The sequence below is a fragment of the Saccopteryx leptura genome, chromosome 2, assembly GCF_036850995.1.
Source record: "Saccopteryx leptura isolate mSacLep1 chromosome 2, mSacLep1_pri_phased_curated, whole genome shotgun sequence".
In the NCBI taxonomy this organism is placed as follows: domain Eukaryota; kingdom Metazoa; phylum Chordata; class Mammalia; order Chiroptera; family Emballonuridae; genus Saccopteryx; species Saccopteryx leptura.
The window spans coordinates 66,602,072-66,625,995 of record NC_089504.1 but is presented as its reverse complement, the minus strand read 5'-3'; the positions used below and the strand labels follow the sequence as shown (position 1 = coordinate 66,625,995).

General features: G+C 37.2%; 1 protein-coding gene across 6 annotated transcripts in view; it reads right to left on the bottom strand.

The window, feature by feature from the left end:
- The window catches only part of KDM4C (lysine demethylase 4C), a 465,676-nt gene that overhangs the window by 194,733 nt on the left and 247,019 nt on the right, over positions 1-23,924 (bottom strand). For 3 of the 6 annotated variants that reach the window (XM_066368119.1, XM_066368120.1, XM_066368123.1), the window contains exons 9-11: positions 7,450-7,640; positions 4,369-4,619; positions 2,025-2,338 (exon numbers count right to left, since the gene is read on the bottom strand). In XM_066368119.1, coding sequence (XP_066224216.1) covers positions 2,025-2,338; positions 4,369-4,619; positions 7,450-7,640 — 756 coding nt within the window. Of the gene's footprint in view, positions 1-2,024; positions 2,339-4,368; positions 4,620-5,161; positions 6,776-7,449; positions 7,641-23,924 lie in introns of those variants that run through there. The other 3 variants (XM_066368121.1, XM_066368122.1, XR_010749215.1) reach the window with 3 other exon arrangements.

The window sequence follows — 23,924 nt, the reverse complement described above, 5'->3', positions numbered from 1 at the left end:
GGAAGTGAAATAAAAGACAGGATAAACAAATGGGACTATATCAAACTAAAAAGGTTTTGCACAGCTAAAGACAATAAGAACAGAATAAAAAGACAAACTACACAGTGGGAGAACATATTTGACAATAAGTCGGATAAGGGGTTAATAACCAAAATTTATAAAAAACTTGTAAATCTCAACACCAGGAAGACAAACAATCCAATCAAAAAATGGGCAAAAGAAATGAATAGACACTTCTCCAAAGAGGACATACAGATGGCCAATAGACATATGAAAAAATGCTCAACATCACTAATCATTAGAGAAATGCAAATTAAAACCACAATGAGATATCACCTCACACCAGTCAGAATGGTGCTCATCAACCAAACAACACAGAATAAATGCTGGCGAGGATGTGGTGAAAAGGGAACCCTCTTGTACTGCTGGTGGGAATGCAGACTGGTGCAGCCACTGTGGAAAACAGTATGGAGATTCCTCAAAAAACTGAAAATCGAACTGCCTTTTGTCCCAGCCATCCCACTTTTAGGAATATACCCCAAAGACACCATAGAACGGCTCCAAAAGGAGAAATGCACCCCCATGTTTATGGCAGCATTGTTCACAATAGCGAAGATCTGGAAACAGCCCAAGTGTCCGTCAGAGGACGAGTGGATTAAAAAGCTTTGGTATATATATACTATGGAATACTACTCAGCCATAAGAAATGATGACATCGGATCATTTACAATAACATGGATGGACCTTGATAACATTATACGGAGTGAAATAAGTAAATCAGAAAAAAAACTAAGAACTATATGAATCCATACATAGAAGGGACATAAAAATGAGACTCAGAGACATGAACAAGAATGTGATGGCAACAGGGGTGGGGGGTGGGGGGAGGAGGGAAGGGGTGAAGAAGGAGAGAGGGGGTGGTGGAGGGGAGGGGCACAAAGAAAACCAGATAGAAGGTGACAGAAGACAATTTAGCTTTGGGGGAGGGGTATACAGCACAATCAAATGTCAAAATAATCTAGAGATGTTTTCTCTCAACATATGTACCCTGGCTTATCAATGTCACTGCATTAAATTTAATAAATAAATTTAAAAAAAAAGAAATAGGTGAAGGGATTAAGCAAAAAAACTAAAAAGATAAAAAACCTCATAGACACTAGACAACAGTATAGTGATTAACAGAGTAAAAGGGGGGTAGAGAAGGTACCCAAGAAGGTAAAGGGGGTGAGGGGGTAAGTGGTGATGGAAAAAGATGACTTGGGGTGGTGGTGAATACACAAAACAATATACAGATGATGTATCACAGAACTGTACGCCTGAAAACTATATAATTTTATTTACCAATGTTACCTCAATAAATTAAATAAAAAAGAGGTCTTGAGTTTTCCAAGTGGCAAATGGGCCTGTTTCTGGCAGTGGGCAGGGCCAGAAAGGATAGTCTGGTTCTAGAATCAGTGTCCACAAAGAAAGTGTCAAGGGAAAGCATGACCAAGGGAGCTATAATGTTACAATATAGGCTATGGGAAGCCTAGAACCCAGAGACATAACTGTTAACAGAAGGAGATCAAAGCCCTGGAGGTAAATCATTTCCAGCCTGGTTAACACTGTAGGTAATAGAACCACTTTTTATCTTGACTGTATCGATGTCAAAATCATTGTGATAACCTACTATAGTCTTCTAAGAAGTTACTAATGGGGGAAAATGGGTACACAGGATTTTTCTGTACTATTTCTTACAGCTGTATATGAACCTATAGTTACCTCAAATAGTTTAATTTTAGAAAATTTTTAAAATAAAATTAATCTCTAACATGTGGCCAAAGGTTCCATGCTCTCTGAATTATCATCATGTATGCCAGACCTCATAGAAGGCTTACCTCTCAATCATCAAAGAAAATGTGCTTAAGACCCATAAATTGTGAAATGTTATTTCTGCCCTATAGCAAGTTTTTATGCATAGCACAGTTTTCAGAAATTCCTCTCACCACGCAATAAATACAGTAAAAATGGACATTGTCACATACACTGGGGACTTTGAAGCCATTTTTCTCTCCACTGGGGACCGCTGGGACTCCCCCCGGTTCAAGGTCACTTGCACGGCTCTCCATATCACTCTCTTCTCCCTCTGTCAACACACTGTTACCCTCTGCCACTGAGGAGTACAACTCAGGTGACTTTGGCCATGGATGTCTGGGTGGGTCTGATTCCTCAGGGGTCACGTGGCTAACAGATAATGAATCGTCAGTCTCACTGGGATTCGAAGATGGAATGATGGCATAGGCTTGGTCATCTTTAGTTTTTATTTCCTCTGTTACAGATGTACTTAAGCAGCTGTTTCCTGAGGAGTAAAACAAAAGACAATAAATCCTGCATTGTGTTATTACTGAGTACAATTGTTAAACTATTCTCAACTAAACTCCTATCTTCCAGCTTCCCCTCTAAACTTCCACAAACACGGGTGGGAAAGGTCACAGTAGCACCACACAGCCTTTGTAGCTGTTAAGGTGAGACCTTGGAGTTTGGCAAAGAATGTACTTATTGACAAAATAAGGAATCAGAAAGAGGTTTTACTATGGACAAATGTCAAAAGCAAGGGCAGTAACAATAATTATCCAAAGCAATAGCATTTTGAGATATTTCTAAAAATAACAAATATATTTTAATATATGAATATGACAGTAAGAGATGCTGCTGTTGAACCATTCCAGGTCAAAGGATGTAAGTAGAAAGCAAAGTAAGGCTGTGCAGATCCAGTAAAAATTATTTCCTACGTTCATCCTGTATCATGCAATGTCATCAATAAAAGGAGAATATCATAAGCACTTCTCTTCCACTGCCATCTCTATTCAGCCTTCTCCCTCCCTTACACACACACACACACACACACACACACACACACACACACACAGCATCAATTCACCTGTCACATACTAGCTCTGATACTGAACCTAGTCACATTGTCTACTTAAGTTTCTGCCAAGTCTCAAAACCTAGAGGTCAAAATTCAAAGAACTATATAACAACAAAACTAATAAAACTGAGTGCCCTTGGCCTAAACTACCCAGTAATTCAAAAAGCGGTTAATTAAACCAAGGTGAGGGACTGTAAAGAAATAGCCATATGCACTGCATAACTGCCTTTTCCGCACTGCTTGCTGCCATTCCCTTCTCCACATTCTCCACCTTCCTACCTTCTATCTATTTATCTCGTCAATTCAGGTATCACCTATTCCAAGAAATATTGCCAGTGTAGCCTCCTGTCTGTTTCGGGTCTTTTCTCTTGTATACCAGCAACACTCTAACATGGCACTTAAGATACTGTATTGTAATTATATTTGTCTAGCTCTCAACTAAAATATGAACTCATTGAAGAAAAGTCTATGATTTAAGCTATACTTCAAGAACAAACAGTAACAAGCATGGAGAAGCAGCTGAAGGTCAGATTAATTATGACTATGATAAGGACTTTTTCTTTCCTTTAAGTAGAATAAGGGTAAAAAAGAAAAAAGTGGGGCGAGAACTAAGCTACATCATTTTCAAGGATCAATATGACTGCCATGTAAAGAACTGACTAGCAGAGATATCTAAAGTGGACACTGGCAAAACCAGAAGGAAGCACTTTCTGCAATAGTCCAGGCAAGAGATAATGGTGCCTTGAAGGAAGAGGCAGTGGGGGAAGGTGGGAGGCATGGCTGAATTCTGGAGAGTCCCACGATCGAAGGACAGACTGGCTGAGTGGTATGAGGAGACAGAAATTACAAATAAGCTCAATTAGTAAAAAGACAAGCACCCCAACATATAGCAAAAAGGCAAAGCATTAGAGCAGTTTCAGAGATATATGCTATGAAAGGGGAAGGGGGCAAAGCAGAGACGTACAGATGGTGGCTCTGGTATAGAGGAACAGCCAGAACTGTGCATACCATTTTCAAAGACTGAATGGTTTTTGTTCTTTTTTAAAAACCTTATTCTTTTCTTAAAATTAAGAAGAAAGCTACGAATCTGCAAGGAATTATTTATAATTGGTTTTTCCTGTTCCATGTGAACTCAAGAGAAGCTTTCCAAAAGTGCATTGTATACTATAAATTGACTTACACCAAGAATTTTTTTTTTTCATTTCAGGATCTTCCTTTTTATTAAACCAAATAGGTCCTGCTGGCTATTTGCCTCATAGTTCCACTCCACATAGCAGTGGGGTTCCTGACCTTTAAAGTATTTCCTTGGTCTCCTGATTTACCCCTTAACTCTAGATAGTTTATTGGTTAAGCTATGTGGAAAAGTCAGACATCCGTCCTAGTGAATATAGACCAAAGGCACCAGATCATCAACCACCTACTCGTTGTATATGTGAAACAACCAGCCAGTTTCTCACCTGAGAGTCTGATATTATCTGAAGAATTCTGACCCAGCAGCATCCTGCTAGCAGAGGCCTCTTCCTCTGAAGGTACTTCTGTGTTCCCTAGCTTTACTGCTTCTTTTGGCTTCTCACTGACTTTGAGGTCTTCTGGGCCTGGGTCTGGGTCTGGGTCAAGGGTAGGGCCCTCCGCCCCATCGACTGCAGTTGGCACTTCCTCGTCCTCCACATTCTTAGGCCTCTTTGAGTTAGAACTAGTGCACTGGAAGCTATTAACAAGAAAAGCTGAGGTCAGAGCACAGAATGTATGCAACAAACAGGATAAAACACATACCAATACAAAAGTTATTTTCACTTGCTGAAAGAAGAAAAAAATTGATAGTTTCTAAATTATTGTGCAAAGATAATCATCACAACTAAAAAATTAATTATGAAATTGAAATCTTAACAAGAATTTTAATAACAATTTACTAAAAATTAAAACAACTATAAATAGTTCAATATTAAAAGAAGTTGGAAAATAAAAATAAAGTAAAAAATTGACATGGGGGAAATCAAGTCAATAAATTAAATATTTAGATAATCAGGAATGAGAAGGAAAAATGAGGAGAGCTCATAAAGCTGTTGCTAAAATCTGAATTGATTCTTCACGTTCCAAGGTGAACAAGAGACCACGTCCCTGAATTTGGTATGATTCGAAGTATGCATAAATCATACATGCATTAATCATTAGCATGTAATGCCAAATCATCATTAGCGAAAGGAAATAAAAGGGAAGGAAGGTCAACTTTATATATTTAACATCTTATACCAACTTATTATTTTCAGAGTGGTCACCATCTTTATTTTTTTCCTCTTTTAGTATTTTCCAGCAAATCACTTGATGGCTTTGTCATAGATGTCTTTTGTGCATGATATAACATTTCTAACATTTTCATTTAGGAAAAGTTACAACTTAAAGCAACATGTATTTCAATGCCCCCAAACACATATACATATACACATAAAACACTAAGTACTACAGGAAGTAAGAAAGAATGGAGATCTGAGATAAAGGGGGTAGCCACAGATAACCTTTGTAAATTAGCTTTGGCTGTTGCTGGCAGTAACAGTATTAGTATCAGCATCACCATTAATACCTTTATTGAGAACCCATGCACTGGCCTATGTAGAAAATCTTCACGTTATTAATAGAATAGTATCTGTAAAGTGAGGTGGCTGACATCTCTTTGAGATTTCAATGAATCATTCCCTTCATTAAACTTCCCTAGATAGGGTATTACAGGCAGTCATCAAATTCTATGATCAAGCCACAAGGCTGAGCATAATCAACATGCCTCTTAACATTAGGCTTCCAAACTGGGTGAGCAGTCCATTGATTATTTCAACCTACTACAAGGCATTTCAAATCTGTTCAATGTCATGGATCTATGTTCTCTGTCAACCCAAAAGGAACACTGTGGTTAGTAACTAGGAGTCCAGATCATATACCTAATTAAAGTATTATTGTTTTTTGTCCATTAAAGAACAATTCTCAACATGAGCTACTGGTGTTGCTTCAGAATTCAAAACTGACTACTAACCCCTCCCACAACTATCATTTTTTGTAATGTGGATTAACACATTAATCCAAGGCGCTGAGTGTTTAAATCTTTGTTTCCCAAACTTATTTGAATGCAACCCATAGTAAGTTGTACATTCTAGATGATGACACAACACAACACACATGCTCACACATGTCATGAATTAATACTTACCCTTACCACACAGGAAGAACTATGGTATTTTTTATTCTATTTTACTTCCTAAATTAAAAATGTTGTTCCAAACTTACTAAATTGATTTTAAAACTAACAGTTTGAAAATCACTGCTATATACCATATGATGAAAAAAAGAACACCTTAGTTTGAGTTCTGCTACTAATTCAGGTATCTCTCATAAAATGAGGAAGTTTGACTCCATGTTCTTAAGGTTCCTCTGCTCACTATCATTCTAAAATAGCAGAAAATAAATGTCAGGGGGAAAAAAGAGAATCAGAAAATAAGCATCAAAGGTGTGGGCAAAGACTTAAAATTACAGTGTTATCTTAGTAAATAGCAAAAAATTGGAAACAAGCTACAGGTCCAAATACAGGAGATTACTTGAATACATGCAGTCATTAAAAATCACGTTGTAGCAAACCATTCAATTACATTAAAAACACTCAAAAAACTGGTCACCAAATTGTTAAGAGAGCATGGTCCCAATTTTAGAAAGGTATATAATATAATATGATATATAATCAATATATATGTAAAGGATATATAGAAAATGTTAACACTGGTTATCTCTGGATTGTGAGGTTAAGAGTGATTTAGGATTCCTTCATTATTCTTTTCCTTATTTTACAAATTTTCTCCAATGCACAAATATTACTTTTACAATCTGAAAGAAAAACAATGAGTAATATTGGAGAGTAAAAATGTAATATAACCCTGGAAAACATAAAGAGCCTAAAGGATTGCCCAAGGACCTGAGCAACACAATATATACCCTACTCTGTGGGTTTTAAAACAGTGTGACAGGCATAAAAGCCTCTGAAAAGGCCTTGGCCACAAAAATGGAATGTAGAATGAAGTTCACAGGGACAGCCATGTTACAGAAATATCATATGCTCTGCTTTATATCTCGTAAAAGAATAAAACCAAGTGTACAAAATGAAGCAAAATATAGGCATCTTAATGAGAAAAGTAGTATCTTAGGTATTTGGCAAATGAAGGAATAAACTACTTAAGACAGAAAGAAAATTGGTAGGAAAATGAAAAAGTTGGAAATCAACACATTGAAGTCATTAAAAACATGGAGATGAATAGAGAGCACCAATACAACTTTAAAATACATTAGTGTAAGGTCCGAGAAGTTCTAGTGTTGTTCTACTTGCCATGTGTGACAACTTCAGGAATATTCTCAATCACAAAATATAACTCTTCCTACATTATATTTATTTACTAACTTTTCAAGAATTAAAAATTCTTTGCCTCAAAATTTCAATAAGATATGTAAATTTATGAGAAGTAAATTTTTAGCACAAGTGGGATAGGGTGGGGAGGAAGAGTTACCTCCTAGATGCTTTTATTTTCCTCTTCCTCTGCAGCCATGCTTTTACTTCAGGGGTGGATTCTGGAGTAGGCTTTGTGTGATCAATGGTGTACATATCCTTCCCTTGTTTCCAAAGCTGGTACCTATCTGGCTGAAATTTCTTCACAAAGATATCCATTGAGATTTTCACCATGTCTTTCCTGCAGGTGCACTGAAACACAAAGGGATTGTTGTGCTTGAAACATGTCACTAGCTACAGAAAGTCACACTGAGTCCTACTTTGAAAGTAATATATATACATGAATATTTAGCCATCACGTAATTATTGGTAGGATGTTTTACATTTTCAAACCTTCAGTGAGAAAAAATTCAATTCCTTCTGAATGGAGGTGAGAACCTGCATGCTCACATTTATAAATGGTAAAAATAGTATGTTCAAAGGTATGGTAGAGTTCATAGGGAACTGTGTACCAGGAATAACTTAAAAGGAAACAGCACAAATTCAAAAGCATGCCAACAACAGAAGGATTAACCACCCTTCCATAATAAGAATGTATCAGTGAGCTGAATGCTGAAATGTCTGTAAAGCTGAAAACCTAGGTTCACACACAAAAGTAGCCATTGAATATTAGAATAAGTAAATCAATGTGTTGAGATAAGTTTTCTTCAAGGTAACTTTTAATCACATTATACTAATTAACAAACAAACCCTCACAAAGTCACTAACAATTAGGAGTTAAAGAACAGCCTCTTATATGTCGTAAAAACACCCACCATCACCACTACAAATATATCCACTAGGAAAAAGGAATAGTATTAAGGTGAGTTCAGAGAAAAGATTATTTTTAATCCACCAGGACTTTGATTCTCGTGAATGTATACTTACTTAGCATTTTAATTTATATAAAACAAGTTTCCAAAGACTTCACACAGGTTAAACTGCATCTAGCACAAACTCCATGATGCAAGACAGGTATCATTCAAACACTGATGCAGAAGTAGTCTCAAAGGTGTAACTAATATATACTGCTCACAAAAATTAGGAGACATTTCAAAATGAATATGAAGCTATAAAATATCCCCTAATTTTTGTGAGCAGTATACCTTCAGAATCCCTGACACACAGGCAATGGACTAGTTGACTCAACAAGAGCCTTAAAACTGTAAGTCTCTCAATATTTTAGTGATACAATTAACATCCACATGCAAATTAACTATAGTTTTAATAATATCCAGTCCAAAACTTCCTTCCATAAAATTCAAATGTTAACAGGCATTATGATTTGAAGGTTCAGAAAACAACTAACACTCAACATGCCTTAAGCCAACTTCTGCAAATAAATATTGTGTTATGAACTTGGTATCACAATTCTTCCAATCTCCTACATTCACACTCAACATTTCCTAATCCCCCCCTTCCCCTCTACCTCTAGAAATTCAGTTTGTCATCAAATACCATTAATTCTTCCTCTAAAATGTCTCCTATACACATTCCTATACCAAGATCCTGGGAGCCTCACTGTCAGACATTAAATTCTAGCATAACAAGCGAAGTTCCCTGCCTCCAGGGTCTTCTAGCACCAATTCACCTTTACAGCTGTCATTTTACCCTCAAATATGTTATAATCTTTCTTATATGAGTTCAATAAAGTATAATCATCCTTTGAATTAAGTCTCAACTCCTGAGCTGAGCATTCAAGGGCTCTAAGATTTGACTCCACCAGTAAGATTTCCAGGTTTCTCTTCCATTGAAAATCAACATAAATATTCCTCCTCAATCCAAAAAGTTTAATCATAGGAGCCCAAATGCCTCGTATGCTTCCTTACCTCAGCGCTACTGTTCCTACCACAAAGCTTTCCTGCTTACCATTTCACTATTCAAAGAAAATCCAGCCTAAACATTGAAGGAAATTGTACCAAATGATCCTCGGCACGAGGTACTATTAATCTACAGCACTTCTTTCTATTAGTTAGGTATAGAGAGAGATCTAAGTCATTTTGCAATATTTATTTGGTGTAGAAATATGGAAAATGAGGGTCCTGATAAATTTAAATATATTTGGTTTAAGATGCAATATCTCCACTAAAGGAAAAAATAGATGTTTAGACTCATCAACAGAAACCTCTTTATATTTTTACATTGTTACTAATATTTGCTTCACGAAAAAAAAAACTGAATGTACAATATAGGTACCATAAGTTTCTTTGGCATGGGAGAATTTTGTATCACACTTTTTCATTTCCTAGTCCCTTCTCCCAGAAGTCTTGAATTTTATAAACATGCAACAAGATCTACCATTCAGCTAACTGTCTGGTACACTCACTATAAGTACAATAGGTAAATATTATCTTCAATTTTAAACATTCAGAAATAAAGTTATATAATACTCAAAATAATGCAAGAAACAATGATAGTGGCAAAAATAGTAAACTTTAGCTGCACTGAGAAAATCTACTCTTGCAAGTACCAACAAATAATAACACTCATCTAAATCCCTATGAAGATTAAATGAGATCATTTAAAAGAATGCACGGTAGGAAAGAAAAATATTAACAGTCTAAATTAGAAATAAAAAATCTTTCAGACTGTATACTGGCACAAAGAGCAACAACCAGTAACAGGTAATATTTTTAGAACAAACTATTTTTGACACGAAGTCAAAATATCAGTATGAATGGCTATTGTTACTGTTGCTTTTAAGAACATACATACTAATTAAAAATGCTAAATTCAAATTTAAAGAGAATTATCAGTATGTATACACTGATTCTTCCCTGTTCACTATGCTAAGAGTTATTACACAGAATCATGATTATTTTGTTAGTTTCCCAGAAAGTCAAATTCATGTTCTCCATTATATTTATACTGAAAACCAGTAATCTAATTTAAAGATAAAAATATTTTTTAAAATCAGCAATTTTCTAAGCCAGAAAATACTAAGTTAGCATTTGAATTGCAGAATTTGAAATGCCATGCAACCACACTATAGGATTAATAAAATAAAAAGGGAATATTTAACAAAATCACTAAAGTATTATTTTTAAATGTTTTTTTTTTTTTTTGTGACACACAGCATTACTAATTTTTAAATTGTTTTATGTGCAAGTATCTGGTAAGAAAGGCTTTGATAGTATGCAAAAATGTGTGAAATTACTCTGTGTTTCAGTCTATTTATAACAATTAAATGATAATTAGAAAAAAACAAAAAATACCTAAAATAAAACAAAGGAAGCCTAAAATAAAACAAAGTAAGCTTCTTAGCCACTTAAGGTAGCTGTTAAGGTCATTATACGGTTGTTATGTGGGTGAACTGTGTAAGCTTCCAAAGGTGTTAAAATGTTAATGCCCAGTACATCAGAATGAGACCTTATTTGGAAATAGGGTTATGGCAGAAGTAATTACTTATGGTTATACTTATGGTGTATGAAGACGTGGTCATCCAGAAAAGATGTGTGGAGGACCCACATGTCTGATGGCTTGGGCACCCATGAATTGCACAGAAGACTAGGATAGTTTTTAAGACTTTTATACCAGTAGAAATATTGCCAGCCTACACTGAAAGGGGCAGAGACAAGAATGAAACGAAGAAAAAATGACTGTAATAACAAAGCCACAATGAAGAGAACTGAGCCAACAGGATTTCATTAGGCTGTTACAGAGCACCTACAGACAGCCAGCAGACCTATGAGGAGCTGCTCAACCACACTAATCATCAGAGAAATGCAAATCAAAACAACAATGAGATATCACCTCACACCTTTCAAATGGCTAACATCAAAAAATCAAAAACCAGCCTGACCAAGTGGTGGTACAGTGAATAAAGAATTAGACTGGGATACAGAGACCCCAATTTTGAAACCCTGAGGTCGCTGGCTTGAGCACAGGTTCATCTGGCTTGAGCACTGGCTCACCAGCTTGAGCACAGGTTCACCAGCTTGAGCACGGGGTCACTGGCTTGAGCAGGGGATTATAGACATGACCCCACAAACCCAAAGGTCGCTGGTTTGAAGTCCAAGGTTGCTGTCTTAAGCCCAAGGTTGCTGGCTTGAGCAAGGGGTCACTTGTTCTGTTGTAACCCCTGCTCCCCCATCCAAGCACATATGAGAAAACAATCAATGAACAACTAAGAAGACTAAAGAGCCACAATGAAGAATTGATGCTTCTCATCTCTCTCCCTTCCTGTCTGTCTGTCTCTATCTGTCCCTCTCTCTGTGTCTGTCAAAATAATAATAATAATAAACAAGTGTTGGTGAGGATGGAGAAAAAGGAATCCTTGTATACTGTTGGTGGGGTTGTAAATTGGTGTAGTCACTACAGGAAACAGTATGGAAATTACTCAAATAATTAAAAATAGAGTTTTCATATGACCCAGCAATTCAAAATCTGGTTATTTATCCGAAGAAAACAAGAACACTAATTTGAAAAGATATATGCACACCTATGTTCAATGCAGCATTACTTTCAATAGCTAAGATATGGAAGCAACCTAAGTGTATGATAGATGAATGGATAAAGATGTATACACTGCATCTTCATAACCCATTCATCTAATATTCCATTGTTCAGTCATATATAATGCTAATATAAAAAAGATATTGTGCTACGTGAAATAAGTCAAAGACATATAATGTATGATTTCACTTACGTATGTAACTTAAAAAATAACAAAATTAATGAATGAGCAAAACAAAACAGAAACAGACTTATTGATACAGAGAAAAGCTAATGGTTGCCAAAGGGGAAGAAAGATAAGGAGAAGGGTAAATTTTTAAAAATAAAAACAGAAACTAACATTTAGTAAACACAAAATGTATTTCATGGGCCATATAGTTTCCTTGCATTATTGCAGGCAATTATCATAGATCTTTGTGAGACACAGAAATCCCAATTTTAACAGAAGAAAAACAAACAGAAGATAATCAAAGAGCTTAAGAACCTCCCAAGGTCAACAGTGGTCCATAAATTTTTTTTTTAATTTTTTAGGTTAAAGGAGCAGAGATAGTGAGACAGACTCCCGCATATGCCCCAACTGGTATCCACTTGGCAACCACATCTGGGGTCTATGCTCCAGTGCCAAGCTATTTTTAGCGCCTGAGGCTGACTTGCTCTGACCAATAGAGCTATTCTCAGTGTCCGGGGCCATGCTCCAACCAATCAAGCCACTGGCTGTGGGAGGGGGAAAGGCAGAGGAGTGGGGAGGGTGGGAGAAGCAGATGGTTGCTTCTCCTGTGTGCCCTGACTGGTAATCAAACCGAGGACTTGAACCCTGGACGTCCATATGCCGGACGATGCTCTATCCACTGAGGCATCAACCATGGCTCATGATTTTCTTTCCACTCTCACAGAGGCTCTTGTACTAAACACTATCCTTTCTAGAGGAAATTCTTAGTACATTACAGATGGTACTTGCAAAATGAATTGATATTTTTATGGTAAATATGCTAAAATTCAAACTTTTATTTTTACCTTTTAACTTAAGGTACAAGAAATAAATTCTTTATAACAAGAAAATTACAGGTCAAAATTATTTTTTTTCTGCTTAGTTTCAATGTAGGCAACAACACAGAGAAATAAGTTAGTATGTGAAAGTATTTTTGATCAGAAAAAAAGTGAGTTGAATTTACTAAGAGGACAATCAAAAAAGGTGAGAAGCCAATGATGGCAAATTCCTGTTTTGAAATTTCATGAGTATCCAAATAAAGTAATATTGCTATATTCGGCTAACACAAGAGTAGTGTCTCTTTAAATCTAAGAACACTGTAAGATACCATCCTCTGTAATAACCATTAAAACTATTTTAACAATAAAATGGCTCACATTTTAAAAACACAAGTAACATATTAATTACTATTTCCTTCAGAAATTCAAATCAATAATTGAAAAAGCTTATTTTTAACACCTTACATTTTTTAAATCAAAACTAACCCACTCTCCTTTGAGAAAGAGTATTTCATAAATAAAAAATATACATATTTTCTCCATTTTATTGTTTTCTAACAACTCACTTCTTTTAGCTATGACAAAAAGACTTAAGAATATGTTATTAACCTAATTAGGCAAAATTATTCATTATTTCTACATTAAGTAAGTAACAAAGATACTGCAAAGTATTAGGCATAGCAACCTCTTATTTAACCAAAATTGTGACTGATGGTGATAGCTATTTAGGGCCACAATTAGTAACTAGGCCTGAAATATAATTTTATTCTCAAATATTAAACTATCTTTTATAGCAACCGATAATTTCGTACTCAGTACAGATACTTTACTGAAAAACTATGCAGACAATTCTAGAAGTAGAGCATCAAGAAAAATTTTAACTACAGAATGTGAGTATTAAAATGACAAGGCTATGATGAATATTTTTAACCTGATTTTTTGACCAACTGATCAACTACAACCCAATCTTTATTTACCCAGGTTTGCATCATTTTCATTACTTCCCATTTTTTAACACTTTTATCAGTTTTCAACTTAGTCATGATCAAACCCTAAACACTCTTCTTTATCTGCACATGTAAATAATAACCTGCTGATAATTTGTTAGCATTAACACAAACTATGTTACTATTAATCCACTAGTACATCTCAATCTTCATCTCACATCTATATAAACATCCACCCAATATTACACGAAGTAGGTTCTACTGCATCATACCAAATACACAGAAGAGAAAGACCCAGCTCTTTTGGAAACTGTCACACTGTTAACTTACACTAAATTTATAGATGTTCAAAAATCCCAAAACTTCCTCTGCTCTACTTAAGCCCATTACTTCTGATTCTGAAAATGACTGGGCCCTGGCCGGTTGGCTCAGTGGTAGAGCATCGGCCTGGTGTGCAGAAGTCCCAGGTTCGATTCCTGGCCAGGGCACACAGGAGAAGCGCCCATCTGCTTCTCCACCCCTCCCCCTCTCCTTCCTCTCTGTCCCCCCCCCCCCCCCCCCCCCGCAGCAGAGGCTCCACTGGAGCAAAGATGGCCCGGGCGCTGGGGATGGCTCCTCGGCCTCTGACCCAGGCGCTAGAGTGGCTCTGGTCGCAACACAGCAATGCCCCAGAGGGGCAGAGCATCGCCCCCTGGTGGGCGTGCCGGGTGGATCCCGGCCGGGCGCATGCGGGAGTCTGACTGTCTCTCCCCGTTTCCGGCTTCAGAAAAAAAAAAAAATGACTGAAGAATATTTTGCAATATGGACTCTACAGACTAATGTTTCTAATCAGTATTTTCTAGCATTATGTTCCAATGAAAAAGCACTCAACGTTTATGGAATTTCATTTAATCAATTATTTTACAGGAAACATGGCCTACTTTAGAATTGTTAAATAGAACAATTTTAGAAAATAGATGCATTATGCAGTTAGTAAAGCCAGTGTCAATTGATATTAGTTTATTTGTAGAAATACCATGAGATACTACAAAAATTGCTGGATTTTTTCTTTACATGTTCACCAGACAATTAATAATAAATACAAGTATTTAATATGTGGATAACTATAAACACAAAGATATTTATTTATATTAGAATTCCTCTAAATAAATTCCAAAAAGTGAGTAAAATATTCTATGCCTGTAGCCCATTCATTCTTTTATCATAAAATTTTCATTGGCAATTACATATCTGAACTGAATTTCTCTGTCTTTGGAGTACTCTCAAAAGACCAGTATTTCTTAGCTGACTCAAGGAATTAGAAATTTTGCTGCAAGAAATTACATTAGAAAAAGGGGAATTCAGAATCAATGTAATAAATGTAGATGACGCTAACATACATTATGCTGAGCTAAAGAAGCCAGATATTAAAAAAAAAAGAAAAAAAGGTCAGCACTGATGGTTATTTGAACAAATTAATGAATATGAATAAGTTTAATATCATTAATAAGTAGTGGCCACATTTCTCTTTCTGCTTGTTGAACCCTGGTCTCCCTACAGCTCTTCTAGTTATTAGATAAATAAAACTGCTGATGCTATGAGCTCCAAGTCACCTTTTTCATATAAAAATGCTTTCCTAATTCTGTCAGAGGGGTTCAAAAATCAAAAAGTGTATAAACATACTGGACTCCACAAAAACTGAAGTAAACTCAAAGTGTGCTGTAAACCAAATAAAAAATATTACATCTCAGTTTTTATTCAAATCCTTTTACTTTACAGAACTTGTTTTCAGAAATGGTTAAAGATGTGTCATTCTTCAAAGAGTTCATTAAAGCTAAAAGTTTTGTAAGAAACTAATGCAACAGAACTGGAAATGCCTTGGTTCCTTCCAGTTGCTATCTACAGAACACACCAGGGACCTACCACTGTATTTCCAAATGGGCCTTCACCCCTTAGTTTTATGTAATTATCAACTATAACACTGATTTATTTCATCTTTGTACTCACGCAGTCATTGCTCACTTATGAATGTATCTTCTTACACAAATAATTTTGGTAGAAAATTGTAATTACCTTGACAATTTATAAAAATTATTTTAATACAGGAAATTGCATTTTAAAATTCTTAAATATGATTAAGTTGAAAAATAATATTTGAACAGCACTTCGATTTCCTGGATTACATTTCATATAATACCAGTCAAAGACAAAAAATAGATTGTTTCAACAGAGTACATGCAAAGTAAACTATATAATTACGTTTACACTGACTGAACAGGAGGAAAATAAAAATACAATTCTATAATCAATATTAATCAAGGAAGTCAGTATATAAAAACACAAATGCCATTCCTTTTGTCCTTATGTCCACTAAGGAAGAAAGGTCTACAAGAGGCCTGAAAATCTGTCTTTTCCCACACTGGTCTGCAAGAATCATAGAACCTCAACTTCGTCAAGGCACACCATACTTTTGAAGGCCCAGGGGTCCCAAAATATACACCCAGAAAAAAATACCAATTTTTTTTCATAGACATGAAGATGAGAGTAGCTTTAAACATTCCCTAAAAGCAAAAGGTATATCACAGTCATATTAAAAAGTATGATAGCAGAACCAAATAGTTTAATCTAATTTTAATAAATCATTTACTAAGTTATTTCAGATACAATTGCCATATCCGATCTTCACCTTCCATTCTGCTTTAAACCATGAAAATATACGCTATGTCTGTCTTACTGAGAAGTGCATTCTAGGTTTCTAGAAGATTAAGAGGCCCTTAAAAATATTTTTTCAATAGCTGTTTTAAAAAACATATGAACAAACAGATGCACAGAGATTCTAAGTTAATTCGCCCAAGGTCACATAGCTCAGAAGTAATACAGCCTCTGCCACATTCAAATCTGGAACAGTTCCCATATTCTTATCCAGTTACTGTGGAAATTCCAAAACCAAACTATATTCAATACACTTTAAATGGTTTTAAATTTTAATGTGGGCCACACTTTTCCATATCAAAATTCTTTTCTATGGCCCATAACCAAATTGAAACACTGCTGAGAACAAATGCCTCATTATTTTCTCATGCATGATATCATGCCGTGCTGATAGAGTTTACCCAGTCTAACTAACAAATTTCCAAAATAAGTTCCTTCACTCTCCTTACTTCCACCAACAGGTTCAGATTAATTTCTTCTGAATATTTTTAGGCTTACCCATGCCAGGATATGTCTCCCTTATAAAGTAAGGCAATTATAAAGCAATTTAAGGTATGGGACTAGAAACTCTCTCTTTCTGACCCTTGGGAACACAGCTCAAATGGACAAAGAAAACGTATGCAGAAAGAAGGGAAGTAAGATTCAAATAGCTTGCTCCAGGAGTCTCCAAAAATTCTGTAGAAATTATTTTTAGAATTTCTGCTTCTCAACATTTACCTGACTATTTGATAGAAAAGGTTGTAGAAGTTCAGAGTTACAGATATTAAAAAATCCATTCCTGCTGTGCCATGTAAAACACAGAATGAAATTGAACTCTTTCATACTGAGGGACAGATGAAGTTATTTTGTTCTGAATTCATGCATAGCATGTCACACTTTATATGGATAATAAATTGGGCAAGATCAGATAAAACAGGACTCTACAGAGTCTGAGAAATCCATTTTATGAATATAAATATTTGCCCATAAGAGTACATAAAGATCATGTATGAGAGCTACCAGAAATAGTATGGAAGGATATAACATATAACCCCTTCTCCCATTATGCTCATATATGTTGACTTTTGAGTCATTCAGATAATTCTTTTTTTTTTTTTTTTTTTTCTGAAGCTGGAAACAGGGAGGCAGTCAGACAGACTCCCGCATGCGCCCGACCGGGATCCACCCGGCATGCCCACCAGGGGGCGATGCTCTGCCCATCCGGGGCATCGCTCTGTCGCGACCAGAGCCACTCTAGCACTGGGGCAGAGGCCAAGGAGCCATCCCCAGCGCCCGGGCCATCTTTTGCTCCAGTGGAGCCTCGGCTGCGGGAGGGGAAGAGAGAGACAGAGAGGAAGGAGAGGGGGAGGGGGTGGAGAAGCAGATGGGCGCCTCTCCTGTGTGCCCTGGCCGGGAATCGAACCCAGGACTTCTGAACGCCAGGCCGACGCTCTACCACCAAGCCAACTGGCCTGGGCCCAGATAATTCTTTTTAAATGACTAAGTGGACAAAATTAGAAGTTGATATTGTACCCAGAATTATCCTTAAGAGGTAAAACTTCTGCTTTAACCTTCATAATTCACAGATGAGAAATAGAAGCACAAAAATGTTCAGTGTCTTGCTGAATGTCACAAGGGTAGTGAATTTCATTAATTTATTTGTTTGTCTATATAGAGAGAGGTACAGACAGGGACAGACAAACAGGAAAGGAAAGAGATGAGAAGCATCAACTTGTACTTGTAGCACTTTTAGTGGTTAACTGATTGCTTTCTCATATATGCCTATACTGGGGAACTCCAGCTGAACCAGTGACCCCTTGCTCAAGCCACGAACCTTGGGCTATAAGCCAGCAACCTTTGGGCTCAAAGCAGAGACCATGGGTTCATGTCCACAATCCCACGCTCAAGCCAGCGACACCGCACTCAAGCTGGTAAGCTCAGCTCAACCTGGATGAGCCTAGTTCAACTTGGATGAGCCCACACTCAAGTCAGCAACCTCGGGGTTTTGAACCTGGGTCCTCAGCATCCCAGGTCAACAGTCCATCCACTGTGTCACCGCCTGGTCAGGCAGGATGGTGAATTTAAAAAACAAACAAACAGGCCCTGGCCGGTTGGCTCAGTGGTAGAGCATCGTCCTGGCGTGCGGAAGTCCCGGGTTCGATTCCCGGCCAGGGCACACAGGAGAGGCGCCCATCTGCTTCTCCACCCCTCCCCCTCTCCTTCCTCTCTGTCTCTCTCTTCCCCTCCCACAGCCAAGGCTCCATTGGAGCAAAGATAGCCCGGGCGCTGGGGATGGCTCCATGGCCTCTGCCTCAGGAGCTAGACTGGCTCTGGTTGCAACAGAGCAATGCCCCGTATGGGCAGAGCATCGCCCCCTGGTGGGCGTGCCGGGTGGATCCCAGTCAGGCACATGCAGGAGTCTGTCTGACTGCCTCCTCATTTCCAGCTTCAGAAAAATACAAAAAAATTAAAAAACAAACAAACAACAACAACAAAAAAACAGTTTGAGCCTGACCAGGCAGTGGTGCAGTCAATAGAGCGTCAGTCTGGGATGTGAAGGACCCAGGTTTGAAACCCCGAGGTCATTGGCTTGAGTGTGGGTTCATCTAACTTGAGCAAAGCTCACCAGCTTGAGCGCAGGGTAGCTGGCTTCAGCATGGGATCATAGACATGACCCCATGGTCACTGGTTTGAGCCCAAAGGTCATTTGCTTGAGCCCAAGGTCACTAGCTTGAGCAAGGGGTCACTCGCTCTGCTATAGCCCCCCTCACAAACAAGGAACATATGAAAAAGCAATCAATGAATTAAGGTGCCGCAATAAAGTATTGATGCTTCTCATCTCTCTCTGGTCTCTCTGTCCCTATCTGTCCCTCTCTCTCTCTGACTCACTCTCTGTCTCTGTCAAAAAACAAACAACTGTTTGAGAGATACAAGATTCAGTTTCCTACCTACCAGTTTCACTGGGATTTTCCATTTCCCTTCACTGAGCAACAACTGAGTACATCGAAACATGCTAAGCAAGGCAAGGGCCTAAACACAGAACTAGCCATCTTCCAAGTTTCACAAGAAAAAGCTGGCTGTGTTAGAAACTATCTGACTGATGCTGGAGATGTTCACCTCTTCACTTCTATGGAATTGGAGATGAAGGCAGCATCTTCTAAAGTTTTTCCATCTTTTTTTTGGTACAGTTCAAACACTTATATAATGTAGAAAACATTAATAAAGAAATATATTTTTAAGAGGGGGAGGAAATGGTAGATGAAAAAATTAAGAAAATGTCCATGTATGCATAATATAATCCTCAGACTGGAAGCTCCAGATAGTATACAGTGAGGGCATATATTGCGGGGTGCACTTGACATGGGAAAAACAAAATAACTTGGTAACAGCTTTCAAATAAATTCTAGTTTATATATTTTTAAACCTATTAAGTCTCCCTGAATTTTGAATGTGAGTCCCAGAAAAATGACACCTTTGTCTTAAACAGCCCATATTCAATGCACTCTAATCACATATTATTTGCCACCTAAAAAACTCTTCCAAATCAAGAAACAACCTGATGAAAGGCAAAAAAATTAATGCCTGTAGGAAGAAGTATAATTTACTCCAGGTTTTGTAATGTTAAGAATATGGTTGGAAATTTAACATTAAGTAATAAAAGAAAAACAACTAATTTTTTTTTTTGGAAATAAAAATTTTTTAATTAACTGACAACACATTTTGTCCTAGACACTTCCTTAGAAAACCGTGTAGCAGCACTACAAGTAAACAATTCAGCACCTCAAATTCATTTTTTCTGGCGTCTCCTGCATCCCCAGTCAAGTGTGAGAATGTCTGGCACTGCTATTATCTTTTCTTTGTTAGAAATTTTGTAAAATTATTTAAAACAGAAAATAGGTAGGAAAATTCAACATGAACCAGAAAGAAAAAACAAAGAGAAAGTAGAAAAACATGCAATAGATTTTAGCTGCTTCTTCAATTTCTCTCTGAACAAATATAGAACATCATCACTAGGGAAGTAGAGAAACAGTTCTTGTAAGAACATTCATTATTATTCTAAGAAATCAAGATTGGAAAAATAGGATTTAAATCAATTTGAGGCCAACAGGAATCCAACATGCAGAACTAACTTCCATGACTTTTACTGTTAACTGCTTAACATCAGACTCACAAACAGCAAAATAAAGCTACATTAAACCAACTTGTGACACATTAAGAATAAATCATGCCTGACCAGCAGGTGGTATCAACCTGAGATGTTAAGGACCCAGGTTCGAAAACTCGACATCCCCAGCTTAAGCACAGGCTCAACAGCTTGAGAATGGGGTTGCCAGCTTGAGCATGGGATCACAGACATGAACCCATGGTCACTGGCCTGGGCCCAAAGGTTGCTGGCTTGAAGCCCAGGGTAGCTGGCTTGAGCCCAAGGTTGCTGGCTTGAGCAAAGGGTCAGCTGGAGCCCCCAGTCAAGGCACATATAACAAAGCAATCAATGAACAACTGAAGAGCCAAAACAAAGAACTGATGCTTCTCATATCTCTACCTTAATGTCTGTCTGTCTCTCTCTCTCTCTTTCTCTCTCACTTAAAAAAACAAAAGAATAAATCAAGCCAACAATTCAGTAACTCAACTGGGAATTTATTATAAAAAATTATTAATTAATGTACCAATTTATGTTTAAGAATGTTCATCTCAGCAATATTTATCAAAAACCTAAAAAAACGGAAAAACTATTTTCTGGAAACAAGGTATTCCTTTAAAGAATAATATAACTTATGGAAGAACATTTAATGATATGGAAAAGCCATAGATGGAAAAAGCAAGTTATATGCATGATCATATATGTAATATATATGTATGTCTATCTATAATAAGCATACATATGTGAGAGTCTGATCCACTTCCTTACATCTGACTTTGGGAAAGTAGTGTGGGAACAGAGCTGGTGGGTATAACTAGAAGTGGGCATGGCAAGAGGAAGTTAGTTAGACTAAAGCCCTAAACCTGGAGTGGAAATATCCATATAGATGGATCCCTTTCTGAAGTGACAAAGCTTCTCTTCACTCTTGAACTATTTTTTTTTCTCAAACCAAGAGTGTTTCATTTCCTAGCACCTTATGCTTTTCTTTCAGAACACTAACAACAATTTGCATTCACATTTCTGTCTTTATTTAGTTAACATCTGTTCCCCACACTAGAACCTACGTTCTGTAAGGACAGGTTTTAAGTCTGTTTTACCACTGTATATACATCACCAACACATAGTACATGCTCTATAAATATTAGTTGAATGATCACCAAAACACTATAAATTGCGAGTAATGAAACAAGCAAAACAAAAATGAAAATTAAACCCTAATGTTGACCTCACTATATTTGTATTATTTAATGATTTAGCTCATTCTTGTTAACATATTTTAAAATTGAATTACCTGATTAATATGCAGAAACTTTGATTAGAACACCTCAAGAGTATTTCATTAGTAAATATGGATACTCTACTTTACTTCAGTGGTCCCCAACCCCTGGGGTCGCGGACCGGTACTGGTCCGTGGGCCATTTGGTACCGGTCCGCAGAGAAAGAATAAATAACTTACATTATTTCCATTTTATTTATATTTAAGTCTGAATGATGTTTTAATTTTTTTTTAAATGACCAGATTCCCTCTGATACATCTGTCTAAGACTCACTCTTGACGCTTGTCTCGGTCACGTGATACATTTATCCGTTCCACCCTAAAGGCTGGTCCGTGAAAAAATTTTCTGACATTAAACCGGTCCATGGCCCAAAAAGGTTGGGGACCACTGCTTTACTTAAAAGAAACATATTATAGATGTTAAGAGGCACCATTTTTGTCCAGCAAATGACATGCAGCTATAAAGCACCCCTCAAATTTCTCACTCTACATCCACTCTCTAAGAAATTGGCTAATTCAAATAAAATGTAGAATTGACATTGTTCCAATGAATCATTAACAAGCTCTGGACAAAAAAGTCCTTCATTACCCTAAGGACAATGGGTCCACTGATAAAAATATAGAAAGTAGTTTGGCAGCATATGCTCTATTTTTGCTTTATAGAAACACATTAATCAGTCCAAATGTAAAAACTGGCTATATAATAAATGCAACTTTAATGATCTACATTTCCTTATATTTGTGTGTACTTTTAATATATTGAAATCCAAGCTGGACTGAGTCCAGAAAGTAATCATAAATACAGCAGATAACAGCCTCATGTTCTGTCAAGCAGTAAAGATACCTTTAAACAATTCCAAAGAGACTCTCCAAGATGTCAGAGTAGGTGAAAACTGCACTCACTTCCTCCCATAGCCACATCAAAATTATAACTAAATTACAGAACACTCAACCTGGGTAACCATCTGAAAACTAGCTGAAAAGAAGTCATGCAACTAAGGACATAAAAAAGAAGCCACACTGAGACAAGACTGGTAAAAAGGAGTGGAGACACAAAACAGGTGGGTCCTGCACCCAATACAGTTAAGAATCTAGAGGGATCTCAGATGTCGAGGTTCACTCATAAAAAGTATAGCATCTCAGCCCCACACCAGGCTTCCCAGCCCAGAGAACCAGTGCCATGAAGGGAAGCCTACCTAACACCTGGCTGTGAAAATCAGCAGGAATACTGACCACCCACATGAGACGGAAGGCTGATGGAAACCCAGGTTTCTCTTAAAGGAACAGTGCACAAACAGACACTGGCAGACACCCAAGATTCCAGCAGAGGGATGGTGCTTGAAGGAGAAGGGGCACAAGCAAGTCATACAGAGGGAGACTGAGTTGTGAGACTAGGATGTGAGGACTGGAGGGACAGCCACCAATGTCCCTGTGTTGAGACCTCCACCCCTCACATGGCAGTAGCCTGGTGAGCTACACTAGATCCACCTTGATGACTCCCTAAAAACCTACATTACCCAACTGATGCACAGCCCAAGGCTGTGTCAGTGGTAACAAGCCTGGGCCCACAATGCAGTCTTCTTGGAAAACTCTCAAGGAATTCCAATCAAGTTTGATACAGAATGCCATTATATAATGATTAAGGGATCAATCTAACAAGAAGTTACAACCCTGGAAAATGTTTCTTCACCCAACATAAGAGCAGCTAAATATATACTGATGGACATAAAGAGAGAGACCAAAAGTACTACAATTATAGTAGGGGATTTAACATTGACATCAATGGATAGATCTTACAGACCAGAAAATCAACAGGAAACGTAGGTCTTAAATGATACCTTAGATCAAATGGATTTAATTGAAGCTTTTAAAACATTTCACCCCAAAGCAGCAAAATATACATTCTTTTCAAGTGTACATGAAACCTTTTCCAGGATAGGCCACATAATAAGTCTCAATAAATTTAAGAAGATTGAAATAATATCAAGCATCTTCTCGGACCACAACTATATGAAACTAGA